The following is a 22,197-nucleotide window of genomic DNA, read 5'->3' on the forward strand; positions in this document are numbered from 1 at the left end:
CAGCTATATTGAGTATGGGTGAGCAGATGGAGAGGAGATTGCGTTAGATTTATTTACTGGGTTTACCAGAATGTATAGGAGACATAAGGCTTCCTGATTAATGTACAGATGTTGTGTTCAGATTGGCTAACCCATGGGCATAACAAAGCCCATTTTTTTCAGCAGTTAAAACCCTGTGCTCATAGATTATCTGTCCTGAAATTTGATGAAAATCCCGGTTGGGTTTGTTAGCAGCTTTGTGCTGCTTTACGCCTTTTCTCAGGGGAATCCGAAGTACAGTGAAGAATGTAATGTCTCACTTAAGTACAAGTGCACACTTTGACATAACATTTGTATGGAGTTGAATTCACAAGCTGGGATTTCAGTGTCAGCAACAAGATATATCAAAAGACATCTGATTACTGCATGTTATAAGATTAGTGCTAGCGTACAATAATATGCAATTCCCTTTCTCCCTCATTTTCCATGTCCATCAGGTGAAGTTATAAACTGGGTTGCCTTAGACCGTGAAAAACAAGCACACCACCAGCTGACTGTACTAGTGACTGATCATGGGTCACCACCACTTAATGTCACAGCAACTGTGTACATCTCAGTGATGGACGTCAACGACAATAAACCTATCTTCCCTCAGATTGCGCCTGGAAAAAAGCTAAGCATCAAGGTCTGTAGCAGCCTGTGCTGCAGTTTAGGGTTTGTTCTGAGCACCACCCTGTGGTAAGAGCTCAAACTGTACACGAGATTTTGGTCTGCGTAGCAGAGAGCCAGGCTGGTGCCTGCTGAGTGAAACAGCAAGCGCAGCACACATCTTTCAGTCCAGTGCACTGCCTGCAATGCCTGACCCAACTGAGATTCAGTTAAGGTTAATTAATCGATGAGGGAGCAGCTACTGGTCTGAATTTTCTTTTTTTTTTTGCACATTTTTTTTACCCAGGTATATTCAGGACCTTCAAAATTTGTAAACAAATAAAATTTTTAAAATGAAAAAAAAAAAAGCAAAATATGTAGACTGTTGTTATGCACAAAGGATATATGTATAATTTTCTTTATGTGTGTAGTAGTCTTTTCCAGCTCCTGACCTCTGAATCTGCTATATTAATTCATACATATTTTTGGATTAGTAATATATGCGGACCATAATAGGAGATTTTTCAGGACTACGTTGGATGATGCCCTGGGCAGCCTGATTTAATGGTTGGCAACCCTGCCCATGGCTGAGGGGACGGAGCTTGATGGTCCCTTCCAATCCAAACCATGGTGGTTCCGTGATTGTTAGAACTGTATTACTTAACCATTTTCTGAAATGCCATTTGTGCTGATTGTACACCTTACTGAGATGGAAAATATAGCAGCAGTAAGCTCTTGTGCTAAGGGGAGGAATTTCTTTTGAGGCTCACAGTTATCCATTTATGCTTGCAAATTAATTTATCAACTGCTCAATGACAGGTTTTGGAAGGGCAGCCATCGGGAATGCTCATCACCTCTGTCTTTGCAAAGGACTTTGATTCTGGGAACAATGGTACAGTACTATATGCAGCAGAACCAGGTAAGAATCTAAAGTGGAATTCATAAGCAAAGATACACTGAAATAATCACCATGTTAAAGATGCATGCATACGTACTGAATTTCAAGTCTGTCTTGTCTGTTAGAGAAGTGCTGCCCATATAAATATGAAAGAGGAACATTCTGTGTCTTAATTATGTCTGAAGGCACAGACAGCTTCCCTCCCTCCCCTCTACTCCACATTCCCAGGGATTTGGGTGTTTTTGTGGCCAGACAGAGGGCATCTGAACAGCACTTGCAAGGGATTAGGTCCATGGTGTTGTGCTGAACAATTCAGTGCTTCAGTCAGTTGTCTAACATGGTAAAAGAAAGATGATCTCCCTTTCCCAAGACCAACAGAAGGTTCTCCTGCTAGAGGAATGGTTTACAATAGACTGAGGCAGGAATCAGAAGGATCAGCAGATAATCTGAGCAAACAATTAAGCTTGTGGGTTTTAGTTTATGCTGTACCCTTTTGTTAGCCTTGTATCAGCGTTCCTGAGGGGTCACCGCCTCTCTGTGCATCTGGCTGTATTCCTTCCTTTAAGCAGCACATTGGATTTTCTTATCCCTTTCTGTAGAGCTGCAGAGCAGAGTGAGAAGGAATTCCAATGGTAAAAAAAGACTAGCAACACAAAATAGGTCTGGTTTTGAAAATGATGTCTCTAGAAAGGACAAAAGGATAAAAACAGAAGCAACCAACCAACAAAAAAAACCAAACCCCCCACCACAAACAACAACAACAACAACAACAACAACAAAACAGACCCACGCACAAAAAAACCAACCCACTGAAAGACCCCTCCTGGCCTTACAGGTTTATATGTTCCTGGTAAACAAATACAGAAACAGCTGGACTTCTCTGATGTTAATTTTTGTTGTTGCTTTTGGTTGGCTTACAGCCTTTAACATCTGCTCTTCTGCGACATGGTGAAGTTCTTGCCTTCTTTATATTTAAAATAGTGTTTTCTAGTTCAGGGGTATTTTTCAGTACTAAAACTTGAAGAAATGTGATGCAGTTTATGACCATATTTGCTAAACGTAGACATCGTGTTCATTGGAGAACTGGAGACTAGAGAAATACAACCGTAGATAAATATAAAAACAAGAGATTAAGACATGCAGGAGGGCTAATAACAGATGCTGGCAAATTATATGAGGAAAAGGTCTGTAAAGTGAAAAATGAAGATATGGCTGGGGGATGAGTTTCAGCCTTCAGTGTTTCCTTCAAAATGCCCCTCCCTCTTTCAAGAAAACCCAAACAAGTAATCCTTAAGCTTTCTGCAGATACATTAAAACCTGACCATGTGATGAAGGCAGAAGTTGCCTCACTGAGGTGATTTATTGAGAGAAAAGTTGAGAAAAGGTTTCTGGAAGTGCAGCGAGTGTGAGCTTCTGGAGCTATGACTGAGATGCTCTGAGTATCAAACTTAGTACCCACCTTTTTCCCTTATTCCTCACTTTGAACTCACAAAAGAAAAAAGAGGAGAATTTGGAGTGCACTTAGAAAGAGAGCAAGCTAACACTCATTCACACTTGTCCTCTATTATCTTGGGCAAAATATTTATAATTGATTTGTCTTTTTTTCTTAATATGTGCCGTATGTTTCTGATTTGGGATCAATCGTCTCCCCTTTGAAATTATTCATGACTAAATTAAAATTATCAGACTTCCTTGCTACTTCTACAGAACTGATGATTTCATGCAATACTTGAATTTTAGTGGAGTGATAGAGTCTAAAGGATGTTTCTTTTCTGGTTGTCTAAATGGTCCTGATCACAGAATCACAGAATACCAGAATGGCCAGGGTTGGAAGGGACCTCAAGGATCATGAATCTCCAACCCCCCTGCCACATGCAGAGCCACCAGCCTCCACGTTTAATGCTAAACCAGGCTGCCCAGGGCCCCATCCAGCCTGGCCTTGAACACCTCCAGGGATGGACGGGGCATCACAGCCTCTCTGGGAAGCCTGTTCCATTACCTCACCACTCTCTGAGTAAATAATTTCCCTCTGATGTCTGACCTAAATCTCCCCTCCCTCAGCTTAAAACCATTTCCCCTCCCTTCCAGCTTCAATTATTCTGAAGAATGTTGAGGATTTGGGATCATCACTCTTATTTTACTAAAAAATATAAATCCTGAGCCTTACCTTTCAGTCTCTAATGAGCTTGAACCTCTAGAAGCTGTGTTGACTGATGCCTATTTCAGTTGACCTTAACTATACACTCTGTTACTTCAAATGAAAAAGCAAGCAATTATTGGTCCTTAGCCACTTAAGCAGTGTCTGGAGTCACTGGACGTCCTCAGTCACTGTTAGCTTTCTCTATCAATTATGTCAGTTTTAGCAATACATTAAAAATATTTGAATGGCATTCATGTTGTATTCGTCTTTCCTATCTATCTCTGCTGTTTTACTTAACTGGGATTTTGTTTCCAGAAACACTGGAACAAAATAGCTTATCTGTGCATGGAGACACACTGTTGGGATCTAAGCCAGAATGTACGAGAATACTAATATAGCAGCACTAGTATTTTGAGGCAGTCATCAAAAAATGCAGAATGTGGACCTGTCTCATTCAGATGAATTGTCTCTACATGTTATGTCCCTTTGGCAATTTGTTTGTTATGTTTCTGACTGCTAGAGGAGCCCAGAAGGGACTCGTGGAGCATTAAAAACACGGAGTTGCTCAAAAATAACAGAACAGTGTTGGGAAAAGTGTTGTGGTAGTTGTCAGAACTCTGTTTTCTAACCTGCCTGCTCAACCTTTGGTCATATGCTGCAGGTGCAAGTATTTCGCTATATACAGAAACGTATATACAAGTGAGTACTTCTGTGTGCAGTTAACTGATTTGCATGTGCAGATTTGGAGAACATAAACAGCTTCATGCTCTCTTAGGTGCCTATGGAAGTATGGTTCCTTATAAGTGTTCTCTTCAGTCCATATGCATTGAGTTTATTTTTACCACAGTTGCTTATTAGAATAGCAGCTGTTCTACATTACTTTGTTTAACCTGCCAGCACAGCTTATTAAAAATTAATGTACCTGAATTGTTTGCATAGTATTTTAAGGGAGAGGGAGTTATGACAACTTTGATTTCCTCAGCTTGTGGTAATATATATCAAGTAATAGATATTTTCCAATTTTACTAAAAAAAATGGAGACTGATTTCAGTTGTGTTCCTTGAATATGGAGAATTCACAAAGAGCTAGTTACTCTTCCATCGTAGAGTTTTTTTTCCTTGCATCTGGAATAAATGCAATAGGATGTTCAATTAGAACTTGCTGGTTATTAGCATGCAGCCAGTCCTTGGTGACAGACAAAAGCCTAATTCCCACTATTTATGCGTTGCTCTGGAACCAGTCAGTGTAAGATGCTGGACATCCCCAGTTGTGTCTGTGCTGGGAGCAGAGGCAGGGAAGGCTGCATTGCTGTGGTTGCATTGTCGTAGGGACAGAGGAGTCTTTTTTTTGGCTTGTGGTAGTGTATTCAGCATCACCCATTTGACCCTTCATTTCCCCTTCAGAGACCAAGTCTTAATTCTCTCCCTGTCCCTGCTTCCCAACTGGTATTGGAGATAGAAGTAGCAGTCCTGAGAAGAGCAGTCATGAGTCCTGCTGTTCTCCTGATGCTCATCACTAATATGAGCAGCATCAGTACAAAAACAGGCAGTTGCTTTGGTATAGGTTAAGCTGGCTATAGTAATTACTTACTGAAGCAGGTGAGCCAGATGAGTCTGAGAAATTGTGAATGTAGCAGGTTCCCTTTCCTTTGTGTCCTGCTCTTTCTTACTCATTAGTTATGATGGAGACGTATGGCGAGTTGATGAGGTCTGCAGTAACTGATACCCATTTTTTCCAATAGAAGAGGATATAGGATACTTCCAGATCGATGCTGTCAGCGGGGAGTTGAGAGCAACCCGGCCTCTGTCATATGCTGAGAGATCAAGCTACAGAATGGTGGTCACAGCCAGGGACCAGGGGATGCCTTCCCTTCAAGAACAGGCTGTTGTTGACATCCAGGTACTTCTTGGTATTGTACAGATAGGAAAAACTATGCTGCATACTTATTTTCTTTATAAAAAATAAAAATTAAAAAGCAGTTAAACTGTTCTGGGAGAATCCAGGGAAATAATCTGAAGATAGGAAAAATTTGGAACTAAATATGTTGTTTTATAGTTTTCTTTAGTTTGTTTTTCTCTTGAATGAGGAAATGAGAGAGCAAACTCATTTTTGTTTTGAGTACAGAGCAGCATGATGAGTTGCCTTATGAATGGAAGGTGTTTATGCATTAGTAGGAAGCCATTACAAACCCTGTAAAAGAGAAGAAAAATATCTACTAGCGGTGTTCAAAGTTCCTGTATTTGGATGCCTATGATTCAGTGGGTACCAGATAGTCTTGTCCCTCTTTCTTTTTTCCTTTTCCTTTTTTCTGGTGTGGGAACGAAGAAGAGAATTATGGAGCATCTGGTTAAGCACTGTTTGAACACTGTTGTAACATGTAAGGTTTGTTTTCTGTCTTCAAGCCATACATACTACATAGAACAACATATATATAATAACATACATACAATAACATATTCACAAGTGATGAATGAATAAATTGTCAAGGAAAATAATTATCGTTACACTGCCTCTAATAGCATTGGGAAAATTTGTCAGTCTTCATGTTTTTGTTACAGGTCATCCCACTTCCCACAGGGAGATCTATCTTCTCTCAAGATTTCAAGCACTTTGTCATACCTGAAAATTTTAAACCTGCACGAGTATTCACTTCTGTAAAGTTGCCTGGTAATCATCTGACAACTAACAGGAAACTGTCTTTTAGTGTCGCTGAAGATGACAATGATGTTTATTTTGAAGTAGACAGTTGGAGAGGAGAGCTTTTTCTGTCCAAGGAACTTGACTATGAAACATCTTCACACTTCTTTTTGCAAGTTATTATAAGGGATTACAATAATAATCCCCCACACAATAATACTGTCTTCCTCAGTATTGATGTAGAAGATCTGAATGATCATTCTCCACATTTTCAAGACGACTTCATAGTGATAGGCATAGAGGAAAATGTACCTGTTGGCACTCTGGTTTACACATTCGATGCAAAAGATGGAGATGGCAGTTCTCCAAACAGCAAAATACAATATTCCCTGGAAATGAGTAACATGGCTGAAAATCCATTTGTTGTTCACCCTTTCTATGGTACCTTGGTCACAGCATCCCCACTGGACAGGGAGATTACTCGCTCTGTGATCCTTAAGGTATCTGCAACCGACCAGGCAATAAATGTGGCTGATCGCAGACGTGATTCTCTGACTGCAAAAATTGTTATTCTGGATGTCAATGACAACAGTCCCAGCTTTATATCTGCACCTCTTTGCTATGTCATGGAGGATACAGACGTGGGCCTCCTTGTGCACCATGTAACTGCAAAGGATCCTGATGAGGGAGGAAATGGACGTGTTATGTATCACTTAATTTCAGGCAATGAAAATGGAACATTTATATTGGATAAAATCACAGGTACTGTGACTCTCTTGTTCTTACATTGTTCTTATCACGGTAGTATTGGGGAATGCATACAGTGCAGTAACAGAATAATGAATGACAGTGACACTCTACCCAGAGTATCAAGCACCATACAAGTGTGGCAGTGCTGAAAGCTTAGTGAGACTTAGCTCAGAAGTTTCTGCATGACACTCTGACTGTGTTGTGCAGATGTGCTGGAATGCCTTCCAGTGCATTACTGGGGAAAGTGTATGCAGTGGAATGCTTCACACTGATTTTTTACACAGTGCATACTTAAAGCCTGCATACATGTATATAGTGCTAGCTGTAGATGTGAGGAAAGGCAAAATCGAGATCAGAAGAACGAAGGAGTGCACCTGCAGATAGAATGCATTCTGTAGGTGCTCAAAGTGCTGCCAAATTTTATTCTACAGCCTTTTGAAGTTCCCTGGTTCCTGAATGAGTTCTGTGGCTGTTATTCCACAGAAATAAGCATTTCACAGTAATAGTTACAGTATTTTCAGATTCATGTTCTGATTTTAAATCCATAATGTGATACAGCTGACACTGATTTGTGGAGTTGCTAATCGGAGAACCAATGTGCAAACTAACAACTACGAAGATATATGAAGCTAAGCATAATGCAAAGCTCAGAGTTAAGTAAGATATTTCTCTCTTTGAACCTCATGTGAATGTTTCATGAATCCCAATTACCCCTCTTGTCAAAATGAGCATTTCTGGGCTGCTCTCATGGGAATTATCCAAAGTCTGGAAGCCTTGCAGCAGTGGCAAGAATGTGCTTTAGTGTGAGCGCAGGAGCAATCGAGATCCTAACCTGGAGCTGAGGCTTTTTTACTGTTTCCATTCCTTATAACAGGACTCCTAAGTACAGCCCAACTCCTGGACCGCGAGGTTCAGGAGCACTACAGTCTGACAGTCCTGGCTCTTGATGGTGGCAGTCCAGCTCTCTCTGCAACACAGGTTCTAACCGTCCTTGTTCTTGATGTGAATGATGAGAGCCCAATATTTCTGCAGCAGCTTTATGAGACTGCAGTTTATGAAAACCAGGATCCGGGGGAGCTGGTCATAAGAGTGGAAGCTGTGGATAGAGATGCAGGTAATTTCAACCTTTTTTGCTATTGTGGACATTGTAGACTGATCAAATCTTACTTTGCTCCGTGCTTGCATGTACAAACATCATGCTTTTCCCAGAGTAATGTCTGCATTTGAGTTCCAAAACATGGCTGTTAGTTCATTTTCTCAACATTCATTGAGGGCTCGGAGATCTTCTGACTTACACACTCGGCTAGCCTCAGCCCTAATTAACATATTCAATACAAGTTGAGTGCATGAGCGATGTGGAGTAGCTCAACACACTCCGAGTGAAAACAGCTAGAGGGTTCTGGTTCTCACTCAGAAAAGAATAGTCATCTCCATTAGACTCGATATTTAGACACTTCTGTTTCTCTCAATGAGTTTTTACTAGTTTTAAATTATCTCAGAAGTTCAAATCCCAGTTTCGTGAAGGCAAACATGCACTGATGTCCTCTGACCAGAGAGGGGCACTGCCATCCAAGAATTTCCAGGCACCTGAGCTGTGAAGGAATTTTGAAAACTGTCCTGGATTTCAAATATGGTTTCACATACACGCTTTTTCAAACATACAGAAAGTAGATGAATAAAAGGGATGGTTAATATGCTCACAGATAATGATGTAAACGTGAGAATCTTCGCTAACCAACGAAAAAGTTCTTGAGCTTTTGTAGTATCTGAAATGCACAGGATGTTACAGATAGTCTGGGTCTGGAGATAATTTTGCCTTCAGTAAGGCAAAGCGTGGTATATGCAGTTGATGTAACCTGAAGCAGTTACACTGAGCCTGTGACCTGCATTAAAATAAAAAATGAGAAGAGATTTTAAACCCTTGGATATTGCTGCATTTGACCCAAAAGTTGTCTCTGCTTTGCAAATGATTTTGTCTTGACCATGGATTCGCTTTCTGCACATCTTTACAATTGTTTAAGATTGTGCTATAAAAAAAAAAAAAAAGTCCTGTTAGCAAAATGGTCTTCTGTCTCTAGAAAGATGTCCCATTTTAAAGCAGAGCACATACTGACTACAAAAGGCTGATGTGAGATACACAGAGATGGAAGAGCCATTTCCCCACAAGTAAGTGAAGTATCTGAAGATCAGGCAGGAGTCAGTATTCATATATATGAAAATCTTCATGATAGCTGAGCAGCATTACTGTCTACCTCTATCTCATTCTCCCATATATTTTCTTTTTGGCTCATCCTATAAAAACAAAGTATTTGATATAAAAAATTGATACATGACATAGAAAAGAAATAGCTATCTTGAATTCTTGAATTCCTTTTTCTTATTACAGCATCCCTCTCCCTATTAAGTTTATTATTATTGTTATTTTGTATTGTGCATTTTATGGGAGGTACAGCAGGAGATGCATTTTGTAAGCCTTTAGTAGGAGGGAGCACTGCTGGCTTGGCTGAGTGGAGAGGAAAGGCACTGCAGGTCTGCTGGGGGGCACGAGGCTGGCCAGTGTGCGTCTGCTGGTACAGACAGGTTAGGCTGGAACACGTTGCTGCTCATGGTTCTTTCCTGGTTAATTTTGTCTCTTTGTTTAATTATTATTACTTTAATTTATATGTTTTCCAGTAACCAGAGCCCTTCTGCTGGGGCTTTTTCTCACATTTTCAATTTTTGGCCCAGTGTCATATGTATGTTGCAGAATGGTTCCAAATACTGAAAGTGATGCTCATAATGTAAGAAAATGAGATTGATATGGGAGTCATACAAACAGAACTCATTTTTATTACTTTTTGAGTAGAAGACTCCTCGTTGTGGCCTTGATTTTTTTACTTCCTATTTTTTATATCGTTTTTATTTGCTCTTTAAGTTGCAGTTCAAATCCCAGGAATATTTGCATAGTCTCAGTAGAGGACTTTCTTGCCTGTATTGTTTTTTTCACCATAAGTGTTCCCTAACTGACCACAGGAAGGAATCATTCTTACTGACAAGCACAGCCATTATCAGCCTTATGTTTTATTTGTTTTCCTACTTCATGGATTATCTGTGAAGAGAAGAGCAAGCAGCTGTCATCTGCTCCGTATCTGCTCCAGGCTTTAAGCTTGATTTCACTTCAAAAGGTCTTTCTTGGAAATCGCTGCTAAAATTTTTGTCTGTATGATTTTTTTCACATAAATCATCGTGTACCACTAACTTGTACCTGCACATTACAACAGGAGCACCATGAAATCACCCTGCTTCCTGGAAAGCTGGAAAGATTTCTATAATTTTTTTTTTTGTGTGTGTGTGTTTTCGTGAATAAGTCCCTTCCTTGAATTGGTGTAGGTGAAAGTGCATTTACAGTAATAATTCTTTCAATCAAATGTCACTAGCTTTGTTAACTATTTAGCAAAACTCTCCAAAGGCAAACAAAGGCAGTCATGGACATTTAAACCGTAGGCTCTGTTTCTTTTCTTGCAGTAGTGTTTCTCCATCAACTCCAGCTTAGATTGTCTTATTTTCTGCTGTTCTAGTTAAGAACAGAATGTAGTGTTGACTTTAAGTTTAGTATAAACTAGGAATGCTGTAGTTTTCCAGGTGCACTGTTCTTACACTACCAAAAGTTTGTAATGGATGAAAAAACACAGAATGACTGAATGAAACTTAATTAAAAGAAAAAAGGCAAATAAATGAGTACAATTGCACAAGGTGCAGTAGTAGTTGCTCTTCATGTAGAATGTGGGATTAAACTCATTGAAGATCTCCTAATAGAAAGGACACAGTATTTTCCTCTGAAGGGTGTTGAAAACAGTAGAAATATGAGAGATTATTTTATGGTCATAACTAGTAGGAATGTGGAATCCCATTTCTCCTTCAGCTCAGGCAGCTTTGAAAGTATGACTCGTGAAGTCCTGCACAGTTTTATCCTATTCTACTATCCTACTATCTACTATCCTGTTCTAGATAATGATAGGACCAAGAGGGAATGGTTTTAAACTAAAGGAAGGGAGATTTAGATTATGTGTCAAGGGAAATTTTTTACTGAGGTAGTGGTCAGGTGCTGGAACAGGTTGCCCAGAAAGTTTATGGATACACCATGCCTGGAGGTTGGATGGGGCCCCGGGCGATCTGATCTAGTGCATATTCTAGTGGCTGGCAGCCCTAGTTTGGAGCTTGATGATCCTTGAGGTCCCTTCCAGCCCAAGCCGCTCGATGATTCTGTGCTATGATTGCTAGAGAAGGACAGGAAGAATAATATTCAAGTATTGTATACAAATGGTAGATCTAATTAGGAACTGATTGAAAATGACATTCAGAAAAACACTGAGAGAGGGAAAATCTTTAAGTTAAACTTGGTAACTTGCCTTGGGTCCCTCAAAATGCTGCTGGGCTCTCTCAGAATGCCTGGAAAACTTACACACAATGCAGTAGCTGTACAAGGATTTTGAAGATCCACTTTTAAATTTTGATCTCTTTTGTTAATGAAGAAGCAGTTTCTGCATTGAGAGTAATAATTTCATTTCTAATCTATTTCCTAGAAGGTGGGGGGAAAAGAGGGCATGTAAGGAGAGTGACTGTTTTATTAGCACTTCTATGTTCCTTTTTAGGACAACATTCCTTGCTTCAGTATGATATCTTACCTGGACCCGGATATGAGAAATTCAGGATGAATTTGGACAGTGGAGAATTGTTAACAACTGTATCACTGGACAGGGAAACCCAGGAGGTTTACAATATTAAAGGTAACAGCATGAAGTAGCTATGACTGCTTGTGCAATGGGAGGTGAGAATGGCTGTGGTGTTACTGCCAGAGTTAGCCTGGGTTACATGGAAGTGCTGATATATTGAGGAACAGGGGAGCGTGTGCTCTATTTATAGCAAAAAATAATGACTATTCTGCTATTGCTAAGGAGCAGTATGCCTCCATAATATTTGCTTTCTGTTTTTAAATCTTAGTTTTGGTTCGAGATGGTGGAACTCCATCTCTATCAAGCACAGCGACAGTTGTCTGCAAAGTGCTGGATGAAAATGATAGCTCTCCCGAGTTTTTCTTTCCTGTCTTTGAGATACGGATTCCAGAGAATCAACAGCCTTCAGCAGTTTACCTTGCCAGGGCTGCAGACATGGATGCTGGCAATAACGGAGCTCTAAGATACAAAATAAGTGGTAAGTTATATCTTGTTGTTATTGTTAGATCAGGAAGCGTATCAACAACAGTGTCCAGGTTTTAGGCGAGTGTTCCTGTATACTGCCTTGTCACATGCTTTTTTTATGTGCTGGGTGAGGAAAAAAGTCTTTCACCTCTTTGTCAGTATTAACAAGCCTTTTCCAAGTAAACTTTAAGTCTGCTCTCTGAATTTGAAATGGTACAGAGGAGAAAAACAAAAGCTGTGAAATCCTGCAAGAAGGCATTCATCACAAATGCATAATTTTATCCCTTTCATTGTAGTTGTGGAAGCTGTGAACATGTTACTCTTTTAGTAACTGCAAGAATTAATCAAATTTTTATTTTTTAATTTTATTTTGTGAGAGCTTTCACTGACCAATTAAAGTAATACTTGATTTTTGTATTGCCAAACTCTCCTCAAGTCTGCTATGTCAATGTAAGCTCCACGGCTGTTCAAAGCCTCTTGTAAAATCTTTGCACAAATACAAGTATGCCATGCTTACTTTGGTTTGTGGCTCCCAACATTAGCTCAAGCAGCAGATAGCTACTGTGATACTAGCTGACAAATTTTTCTTTGAAGAAACTGTAGAATTTCTTTGTTTTCTTGGTTTTAATTTCACGATCTTTTACAATTTTAAATTTATTTGCCATTATTGGTCTTTATACGTTATAAAGTATGTATGCCATTCACTACAACTGAAAATGCTGACTTGTTTTCAGTCAACTGCTTCATATTTACTTTCTCTTTTCCTTCCCCCATAATAGTTACAGGAGACTTTGTAAAGTGTGCAGCTTTGGGAAAAAAAAAGACACATCTGACAAAATAGCTGTTCTGTAAATTGATATGATGTTCTGTATTTACTGTCATTGCCACCTGCTGATTTATATGAAATTCTTATAAGAGGAATAAAATGCGCAAAGGATACATGAGCACACCAGCTGCCCTTGCAATTGGATCATGTTGTTGTAGTAAACATTGTGGTAGTCACAAGAGATTCTTTTTCCAAACGCAGTTGTTTGCCATGATTTTATTTTTTTGTGTTTGAAAGGTGGAAACGTTGGAGAATACTTCACACTAAACAATACTTCTGGAAAACTGTTGGTCACTCGTACCTTAGACAGAGAGGATGTCAGCAATTTTACTCTTGTAATTGAGTGCCACGACCTAGGCAGTCCACCAAGGAGTTCCACTGCGCTGCTGTACATAACAGTCCTGGATGAAAATGACCACAGCCCACTGTTTGAAAAGAACCAGTATCACATCTCTGTGAGAGAAGACCTAGAGGAAGGCACAGCCATCCTGGACCTCTTTGCCTCTGACAGGGACGACGGCCCGAATGGCGAGGTTACATACTCACTCATTGGAGACACCTTTGGAGCGTTTGCCATTAACAGTGTCACAGGCTCCATCATTACTACAAAGGTGCTGGACAGGGAGGTCAAGTCCCAGTATGCTCTTAGGGCTGTGGCGAGCGACTGTAGCTCCCATTTGCCAAGAAGCAGCACTGCCAGCATTGTGGTGCACATCGATGATGTCAACGACAACAGTCCGGTGTTTCTGCAGAGCCCCATCAGGGCCTTTGTGCCTGTTCAAACCGCAGTGAATGAGACAGTAGCCAATGTGAGAGCAGAGGATGTGGATCTGGGGCCAAGTGGAGCTATTGTCTTTAGTTTGCTGGCAGCAGAAACTCTATTTGAGATTGACTCAGAGACAGGTGACATCGTTCTTCAGGAGCCCTTGGCTTCTGAAGACTTCAGTACACAGCTGCTAGTGATGGCTTCAGATCAAGGTACCTCACCTCGAACAGCTGTGACTCTGGTCATTATCTTTACAAAGGAACAAGAGGAGGAGATTTTGTTCAGCCGTAGCCTGTATGAAGCAAGTGTGCCTGAGAACAGTGCAGCAGGTGGGTCTCAAATCGTCCTCCCTGTTCTTGCACCTGCTTTCTCCTCTCTAGTTGGGATGGTAATTGTAACAAATCGTGCAGTAGCAGGGAAAAGTGAAGTTGGACGAATCAAATTCCTGGTCCAGGTAATAGATGGACCGATCTGGGGTGAAGCCTTACTGGAACTGGTGCTCACTAGCACTGAGGAGAGCATTATAGAGGTTAAGACTGGAGGCAGCCTGGGCTGTAGTGATCATGATATGGTGGAGTTTGTGATCTTGAAGAATGCAGGGTTGGCAAAAAGCAGAGTCAGGATCTATGCTTCAGAAGAGCAAAATTCCAGCTGCTCAAGGAATTGCTGAATGGAATCCCCTGGGAAACTGTCCATAAGGGCATGGGTGCAGAACAGAGCTGGCAGCTTTTTAAAAGCACCCTTCTGAGAGCACAACAGCTCTCCGTCCCCCAGCAGAAGAAGTTGAGCAGGGGAAGCAGGCGACCAACGTGCAAGGACCTGCAGCTTAAACTGAGGGAAAAAAGGGCAATGTACAGGAAGTGGAAACAGGATTGTGTAGCCTGGAAGGAATACAGGGCTGTTGTCTGCATTTGTAGAGATAGGATTAGAAAAGCCAAGGCACAAATGGAGCTGAACTTGGTGAGGGATGTGAAAGGTAACAAGAAGGGGTTCTACAGGTACATAGGCAGGAGGAGACAGATGAAGGAGAGTGTTGACCCTCTGATGAAAGGTAATGGGGAGCTGGCTTCCTCAGACATAGAAAAAGCTGAGGTGCTCAATGAGTGCTATGCCTCAGTCTTCATGGGTGGTCAGGCTTCCTGTGTCTGCCAGGACCCTGAGCCTCTAGGTGAGGGTGTGGGGAGTGGATTTTGTCCCACTGTAACAGTCCAAGTCCTCCTCATGAAATTGAATGTGTGTAAGTGCATGGGGCCGGATGATCCATCCTCGGGTTCTGAGAGAGATGGCTGGTGTTAATCTGATTCAACTTAAAATGTTTTGATTACAGGAAATTTAGCAGAGCTTCAGATGGAGTGAGGAGCTAGAGGGTCTCACCCCTAAATTTTAGTCTCAAGTATGAATAGCCCCAGCGTACTCAGTCTGAGGGAGATTTACATTACATACTGATTATTTGTAGAACTGGTATTAATAAACATGGCTTTTCCTCCTAATTTTATTTCTGCCTTAACTAATAGAATGGGAAAGCTCTAAGTTTATTTTTAAAAGAATTGAAACTCAAAACAGTGTAAACAATGAAAGCCAAAGCCCAGGGCCTGGAGCTTTAATTTCATCTGAAATCGTGTTTTGGGTGAGCACCTCAGGACTTTCTTTCGTTAGCAACTAAAATAAAACTAAAAAAATAAAATAAAGCTTAAGAAACCCAAAATATAGCAGATAGAAACTAAGAATATTTTATAAAGGTAAAGCCTTTACTTCCAAAATTTTGCATGAGCAGCATGTGCTTTGTTATGTAATTAAATAGCTTGTTCTCTGTAATACTGTTGGGAAGGTTGTATGGTGGTAATATTCCATCACAGCTGAATGGAATAAATTAATTTTAATTTAAACAATCAAAATCTATTAAGTAGCAGTTGCTATCTTGAAAACAGCAAGTTATTTGGAAGTATCAGTAACGGCCTTACTAAAGCTTGCTATGATTCTTGTTAATATTTGAAATACAATTTATATTTCACATTTTTTGTATTTTATTTTAAATCATTACTTGTTGCATAGAATCAAGATTCTGCTGGATTCAGCTGCCTTTGACACATGGCTATGCACGATGTTTCAGCGTTGCATTCTCTCTGACAGAAAATAGCTACATAAAATTTTTACATATGCTTCATCCTAAGTATTCCTCAAAAATCCAGATAGAGCTGAGATAAACGGCACAATAAATAAAATAACATCCTTGTAGTGTTTCAGAGGTAACGTGCATTCCTATGCGTATCATTAAAAGGGACTTTTCCTTAGAAGAATCCCTGAAAAGATTGAATTAAAACATTGCAAGACAGCATAACGTGAACAAACAGAATGCAGCCACTACTCCAGACAAACTCCGAGAGGGAATTTCATAGCCAGTGTCTGTTTTGGCCTTCCACTGAATCAATGCTATCTTTTTCCAATTGTGGCTTCAGGTAAGACTTAATTTCAGTGGTATGAGAGAATTTGCAATCAGCAGAAGTTAAAAATTCATATTTTCATTAAGTAGCTCATGAAGTTTCAATCAAATGACTAATTTACTGTGCAAGGAGGGAGGGGTAGTGCCTTTCCTTTGATGTGCCATGATGATGAGAGATCACGGAAGACTTGTCTTTGTTGTCTGCTTTATTAAGTTATAAATAAGCAGCTAGGCTAATACACAGATATTTGGCTGTGCATCTGCTATTACTCATAGTAATACCAAATTACAATATACCTTCCTTTAGCAGACATGAAAATGTCGTGCTCCTTCCATAGGTACATCACTTCTAACTGTAGAAGCTCATGAACGCAAATTTACTGGAGAAAGCATAAAATATAGCATCCTTGGTGAAGAGGAAAGCATATTCTCCATACACCCCGTTACAGGTAAACTTGTATTTTCTTTATTGTTTCTGTCAATTGTCTGTCTGTAGCTTAAAGCGTGGCCTTGTCTGAGGCCTGTTTAGAGGGCATAGCACCTCCAGTCAGCTCTTGGCTCTTTCCAAATGTCAGCAGAAGGAGACTTGGCCTTTTGAACAGCCATAGTCTCTCTGGGCTGGCATAGACAAAGTATTTTTCCTGAGGAATAATGGGAATAGTTTGTACTCATAACAGATGTCTGAGTTCCCTCTGGTTTTCACCTCTGAGTACTCTGATAGCTTCAGGCATCAAGCAGTGAACTCTCCTTAGAACTATCACGTTTACTGCTGATGGACAGTTTAAAATGATTTTGTTTTGTCCAGATGAGGGGCTGTTAAAGTGCCTGTGCTTAATTTTTCCAGGAAAAACCTGGAAAAATCAGGAAAGAACCAAGGGAACTTTGAGTGTAATGTGGAGGTACACAGTTGTGCCTGTTGTCTCAATCAGTGATTATTTTTGTTGGGAGAGCTCACCACATCAGAAGAAACTGCACTGTTCTGCCTACGTGTCAGTTAGATACAGATAAAGCTACTGCTCTACTTGAATGTAGGTGAAGGGCTAGATGTGGGTATACTGAGATGAGAACCAGGAGTATCAGCTGATTTGCTGTCACTTTAGAGCAGCACATGTAGCAACACAACCTCTAAACAAGTTGGTCTTAGTTTTAGGAAATTGCGTGGTAGTTAATCAGTGAAAACATAGCTGTCAGAGTACAGAAAATTGTGTGTGGAGGATGGTGTCATGTAGAGGGAGGATGCAATGAGAAGCTCATTTAAATTCTGTGCTGTTTTCACAGATTTCTGATTTATTTTATAATCAGGTACAATCACAGTAAAGGAGCCAAAGTTTCTTGATTATGAAGTTAAGCACAAAATACATCTATCAATCTTGGCTGAAAATAGTTTGAATTCAGCGCTATGCAGAGTTACAGTATTGATACAAGATGTTAATGACAACATACCTAACTTTGAACAAAGCTCTTACAAAGCATCAGTAGTGGAAGGCCAAACACCTAAAAAAGATGTCATACAGGTAAGAGGAAACATATCTTCATAGGCTCAGTTCTGTTGTTAAGAAATTGGGTTTATTGGATAACAAATGTGGTCCTGCTCAATTTGTCTTGGATGATCTTCTCTCAAAAAACAGAGTGGATTCTTTGCACAATGTAAAACATTTTACGTAGACCATACTTCAGAACTCTTCTCAGTTTCATCAAGTTGGGGGAGAATTCTTTATCTTCTTACTAGTTGTGCAGCTGGACTTAATATTAAAGAGATTTGAATTTACTGTTTCTCTCCTCAAGTAGAGGAAAAGTGTTAATCAAGTTCACAATTCTAGTTATGATGTAGGCTAGACCCTGCATTAATACATTTACTGTGAAAGGGCCATAGCTGCAAAAAGAGTACTTCCAACCCATCAAACCAGGAATGGAGTTAAACCTCAAATGTTCAGTTTAAAATCTGATGCTTAAAAAGGAGCTTGTCTGAATTTAAGTGTGGCAACATTGCTTCCTCTGAATAGATCTATAAGCACTTCCAGCTGGCCAGGTAAGAGCAAAAGATGTCGGACTAGAAGATCACGTAATTTCCTCAGTACATGTTCTTGCATTGCAAGTCAGGTTGCAGTAAGGGTCATCTTAGGTACTAAAGATACTCATCCTCTAGAGATTACATAAATGGAAAGCCATAACTGCCTCACAGGCCAAGTGATTAGAAATTAATGGACATTGCATTAAGAGAAATGTGTCCAGCAATAGGGAAAGATCAAAAGGCAGTCAACCCAGATGTGTAGTCAAAACTTCATGACAATGTACAGTCTGTTTTCTTTATTCAGTGACTGGTTGTCACTGCCATGGTTTGGATCCCACACTCATTATAATGCTTCTTCAGGAACTAGCAAAATACAATGACAACTCATTGAAGAGTTGGAAAAATCTTTGAGAAACTTGTTACTGCTGTTGAATGTTATTTATTTTACTGGTTTTATAGATTCCCTCTGCCCCCTTGCATTTTTTTTTTTTATTTGTGCTTTTATAGAGTAAGTTAAAATCTATCCCATGAAAGCGCTGAAAACCTTAATAATTAGTTACACTTATTCTTTGACTGTATAGTGGTAATATCTTAAGGAGTAGTCCTGGACCAGTGAGAAAGTAAATTTTAGTCACCCAACAGAGACAGAATTCTAACAACAACCTATACAAATAAGCAGTGTAAAAATGATTATATATATATTATATCATACCTAATGCCTTGTGTAGCTGGATTTCAGATTGTGCAGGGAAATTCGTGCACGCTATTTCAATTCAAGAGGAGAATTCATGGCTTGTGTGTAATCAGAATATACAGATGTTATAATTAAGAAATAATTAAGGAAAGTTAGGCTAAACAGATTATCATGCTAAAGAAGAATGGATGTAAGGCTTACCCTTGTCCTGGGCTCACTGAAAAGACTCCAAGAAGAGCAATCTCCAAAAGAGATCCTTCCCTACTGGCAGTCAGCTCTTAAATGGGGTCTAGGAGAGGTGCAGCCAGGCTCCACCCTTTCCAGCAGCACAGGAAATTGCCTTCACCTGTGCTCCCAGGGCTCATTGCAAACCTCAGGTGATCAATCAGAGGTTCAGGCCGTGATTCAGCAGTTCCCATACAACCTCCCATGATACTTATGTTGGTGACCAGTGTGTTTGTTTGCTTAAATTTGAGCAGTCAAGAGGAAAGCATCCAGAAATATAGTAATGCTTTCTTTGCAAAATCATGTTCTACCATTTTGAATTAAGCCTCAGATTTGCTTCCTAACAGATATCTGCAACTGATATTGACAGCCAGCTGAATGGTGAAACAGAATACGCAATTTTGTCTGGTAATGAAAATGCAGCATTTCTAATTGATTCAGCACGAGGGACTTTATCAACTAATACTGTCCTTGATCATGAAAAGGCTTCATGCTATAGGTTTGTATGCAGAGTTCCTGGAGAGAAAAAAAAAAAAAAAAAAACAAAAACTTTTTTTTTTTTTTTTTAATTTTAAGGTAAGTTTGCTTAGAATATGTATTTTACAGTTTTCTGCTGATATCCATTACCTACAGAACCTGGGTGCAAAATTAGGCAGCACTGAAAACAGCCCTAAAGCTGCTAATTTCTAGCATGGGTTTCTGGTTACTTGTTAGGGGAAGGAAAATAGTTTTGTTCTGTCAGTTGCAATATTCACTGATGGAAGTGAATACAATTTGCTAGAGAAATGATGACTGCTCCTGGATTTCAGTTTACTGAGAACTATAGGTTCATGGAATCATTAAGTTTGGAAAAGACCTCCAGGACCACCTAGTCCATCTGTACCCCTACCACCAATATTGCCCACTGAGCCACATCCTTCAGTGCCACATCTCCATGTTTCTTGAACACCTCCAGGGCCAGTGACTCCACCTCTTCCCCTGGCCACCTGCTCCAATGGCTTGCTGCTCTTTCTGAGAAGAAATTGTATCTAATATATACAGCTCTTCCTTTTGGGATCCTTTTTTTTTTAATTATTTTTTTTAATTTTTTAAAATAATAATTGAGACAGAGAGAAAGAACTTGTCCCTGTTTGTTGGATTTGGTTCATGATCTGCTTTCGGATTTAAAACAGAATATACTTCAAACTTTCTTCTACATCATTTGATAAAATTATTCTGTAAGCTGATTATATCTATAAGCTGTCCTGTGCTCAGTATTAGTTTCTGTTTTCCTAGAAATTGTGAGTAAACATGATCAAGTAAATGTGACATTTTATCAGGCATGCTATAATTGAATTTAGAAAGAAAGCAAATCATGCCTTGCGGGGAAGTAAGAAATTATGCTTTGAAGAGAAAGTGCAAGTATCTTGATTCATGAATGTACCCTTCTTATGTACTACAACCTCTATGAAAACTAGATTGCTTTATATGTGTTAGAAATTCCTTTCTTTTTTTCCACATGGCGGTGTGGGGCCTCAAATTTTTAATCATCCAATCAGAATTATTGTGAATCAGAATAGTGTTTAGAAAACCACATGAAAAAGATGAACAGTATATGATTTTTTTTAAAATGTAAGTGTAATTTGATAATAGCTTCCTAAAGAAAATGCTTTATTTTAAATTAATAAATTAAGTAATAGAACACTTAACTCGCAGTTTATTTTTCAGTTTTTCACTGAATCAAAAACATCAGTTCTGATTTTTAGTCACTATTTAAATACTGTAATACATTTTATTTGCATGTAGTACTTTAAAAGAATGCCAGGAATAAATCCTCCAAAGGAGGGACGTTTATGGTTAGTGAAGCACTGGGCATGTAATCCTAGCAATTCTGGTGTCTATCTGTAACTGGAAACATGATTTATGTCAGTGTTTAAGTTGGAATTCTATCATTTTTCGATGGGCAGTTTGTTTGAGGATTAGAATATTCATATTCCCTCTCATCATCTTTTAATCTGTGTCATGAGGTGGGGAGTGAATAACAAAAGAAGTTTTGAAAACTGTTTTGCTCTTTAATTTCAGAATTAGACTGTTGATTCTTTCCAGTTTGCAAGGAGTTATTTATTTTATCTAAATTGAATGTTTTCATCCTTAGAAGTTCTAAGTCTCTTACAAGAGAGTTTGTAATGGAAGTCTTGACAGAACCTTAATTTAGCCTTGGCTGAAATTTTTTTGAGAGTTTTTTCCTGAAACCCTAGAAAGTGATTATTTGTAGTAAAATATTTCTATATGTACCTTACCAATAGTCTTTCTAGAAAAAATACACTTTCTGTATGGAATTATATGTGATCACTGATTGAATACCAGTCTGCAATTCAAGCTGTGTGTTCTCTCAGTATAGGAAACCACAGAGACACCCAGGGCAGAGTTTGCATGGCTCAGGAATGGAAGTGCAATCCACAGCTTGAGTTACAGCCTTGTTGTTCCATACTGTTGTGTGAATATTTAGAATGTAGTATCTTCTTCACTTTTGGAATAGCAATTTTCGACTAAGAGGAGGAAGTGAAGCACTGAGATGATTTCTTGAAAGACCCAGAAAACATTGACACACATGTGAACAGTTGCTCCTACCCAAAACATTCAATAGAGATGCCAAGCCCTGGTGTAGCTTGATGTCTTCTGCTTTCAATCAGTTGCCTTCTTAGAGCACCTGTTGAGTCAGATGTAATTTTTAATTCCTGTCATAATCTTGGGGAAGGATGGAGTCTTCTAAATCATCTTTGCTTATAGAACCATTTGTTTTTTGTTGTTCAGGAGCTGGTTCCCACAGAGTAAACTTCCTTCTATCCATGTCTATCAGCTCATCCTTCACTGTTTTCTTTGCTGCTTTGTTTGTGGAATAAAAAGGTTGTTAGCAATTTTCTACCTTATGCAGGTGTAAAACAGAAGCCTGAGTCAAACTCCCTCAATCTGACAGTGAGATTCTGGTCCTTCTAAAACCAGAGGGGCTTTACAATGATGGGTGGT

General features: G+C 39.4%; 1 protein-coding gene across 1 annotated transcript in view; it reads left to right on the plus strand.

Annotated features, from left to right (window-relative positions):
• Nucleotides 1-22,197, plus strand: part of DCHS2 (dachsous cadherin-related 2) — an 86,715-nt gene that overhangs the window by 53,222 nt on the left and 11,296 nt on the right. Inside the window, 11 exon segments of the mRNA XM_052690103.1 lie at nt 477-664; nt 1,447-1,546; nt 5,407-5,564; nt 6,224-7,064; nt 7,927-8,166; nt 11,684-11,818; nt 12,033-12,242; nt 13,293-14,150; nt 16,600-16,710; nt 17,564-17,775; nt 19,539-19,690. Coding sequence (XP_052546063.1) covers nt 477-664; nt 1,447-1,546; nt 5,407-5,564; nt 6,224-7,064; nt 7,927-8,166; nt 11,684-11,818; nt 12,033-12,242; nt 13,293-14,150; nt 16,600-16,710; nt 17,564-17,775; nt 19,539-19,690 — 3,205 coding nt within the window.

This window comes from Tympanuchus pallidicinctus, unplaced genomic scaffold (genome assembly GCF_026119805.1).
Source record: "Tympanuchus pallidicinctus isolate F22 unplaced genomic scaffold, pur_lepc_1.0 scaffold26, whole genome shotgun sequence".
NCBI classification, from domain to species: Eukaryota; Metazoa; Chordata; class Aves; order Galliformes; family Phasianidae; genus Tympanuchus; species Tympanuchus pallidicinctus.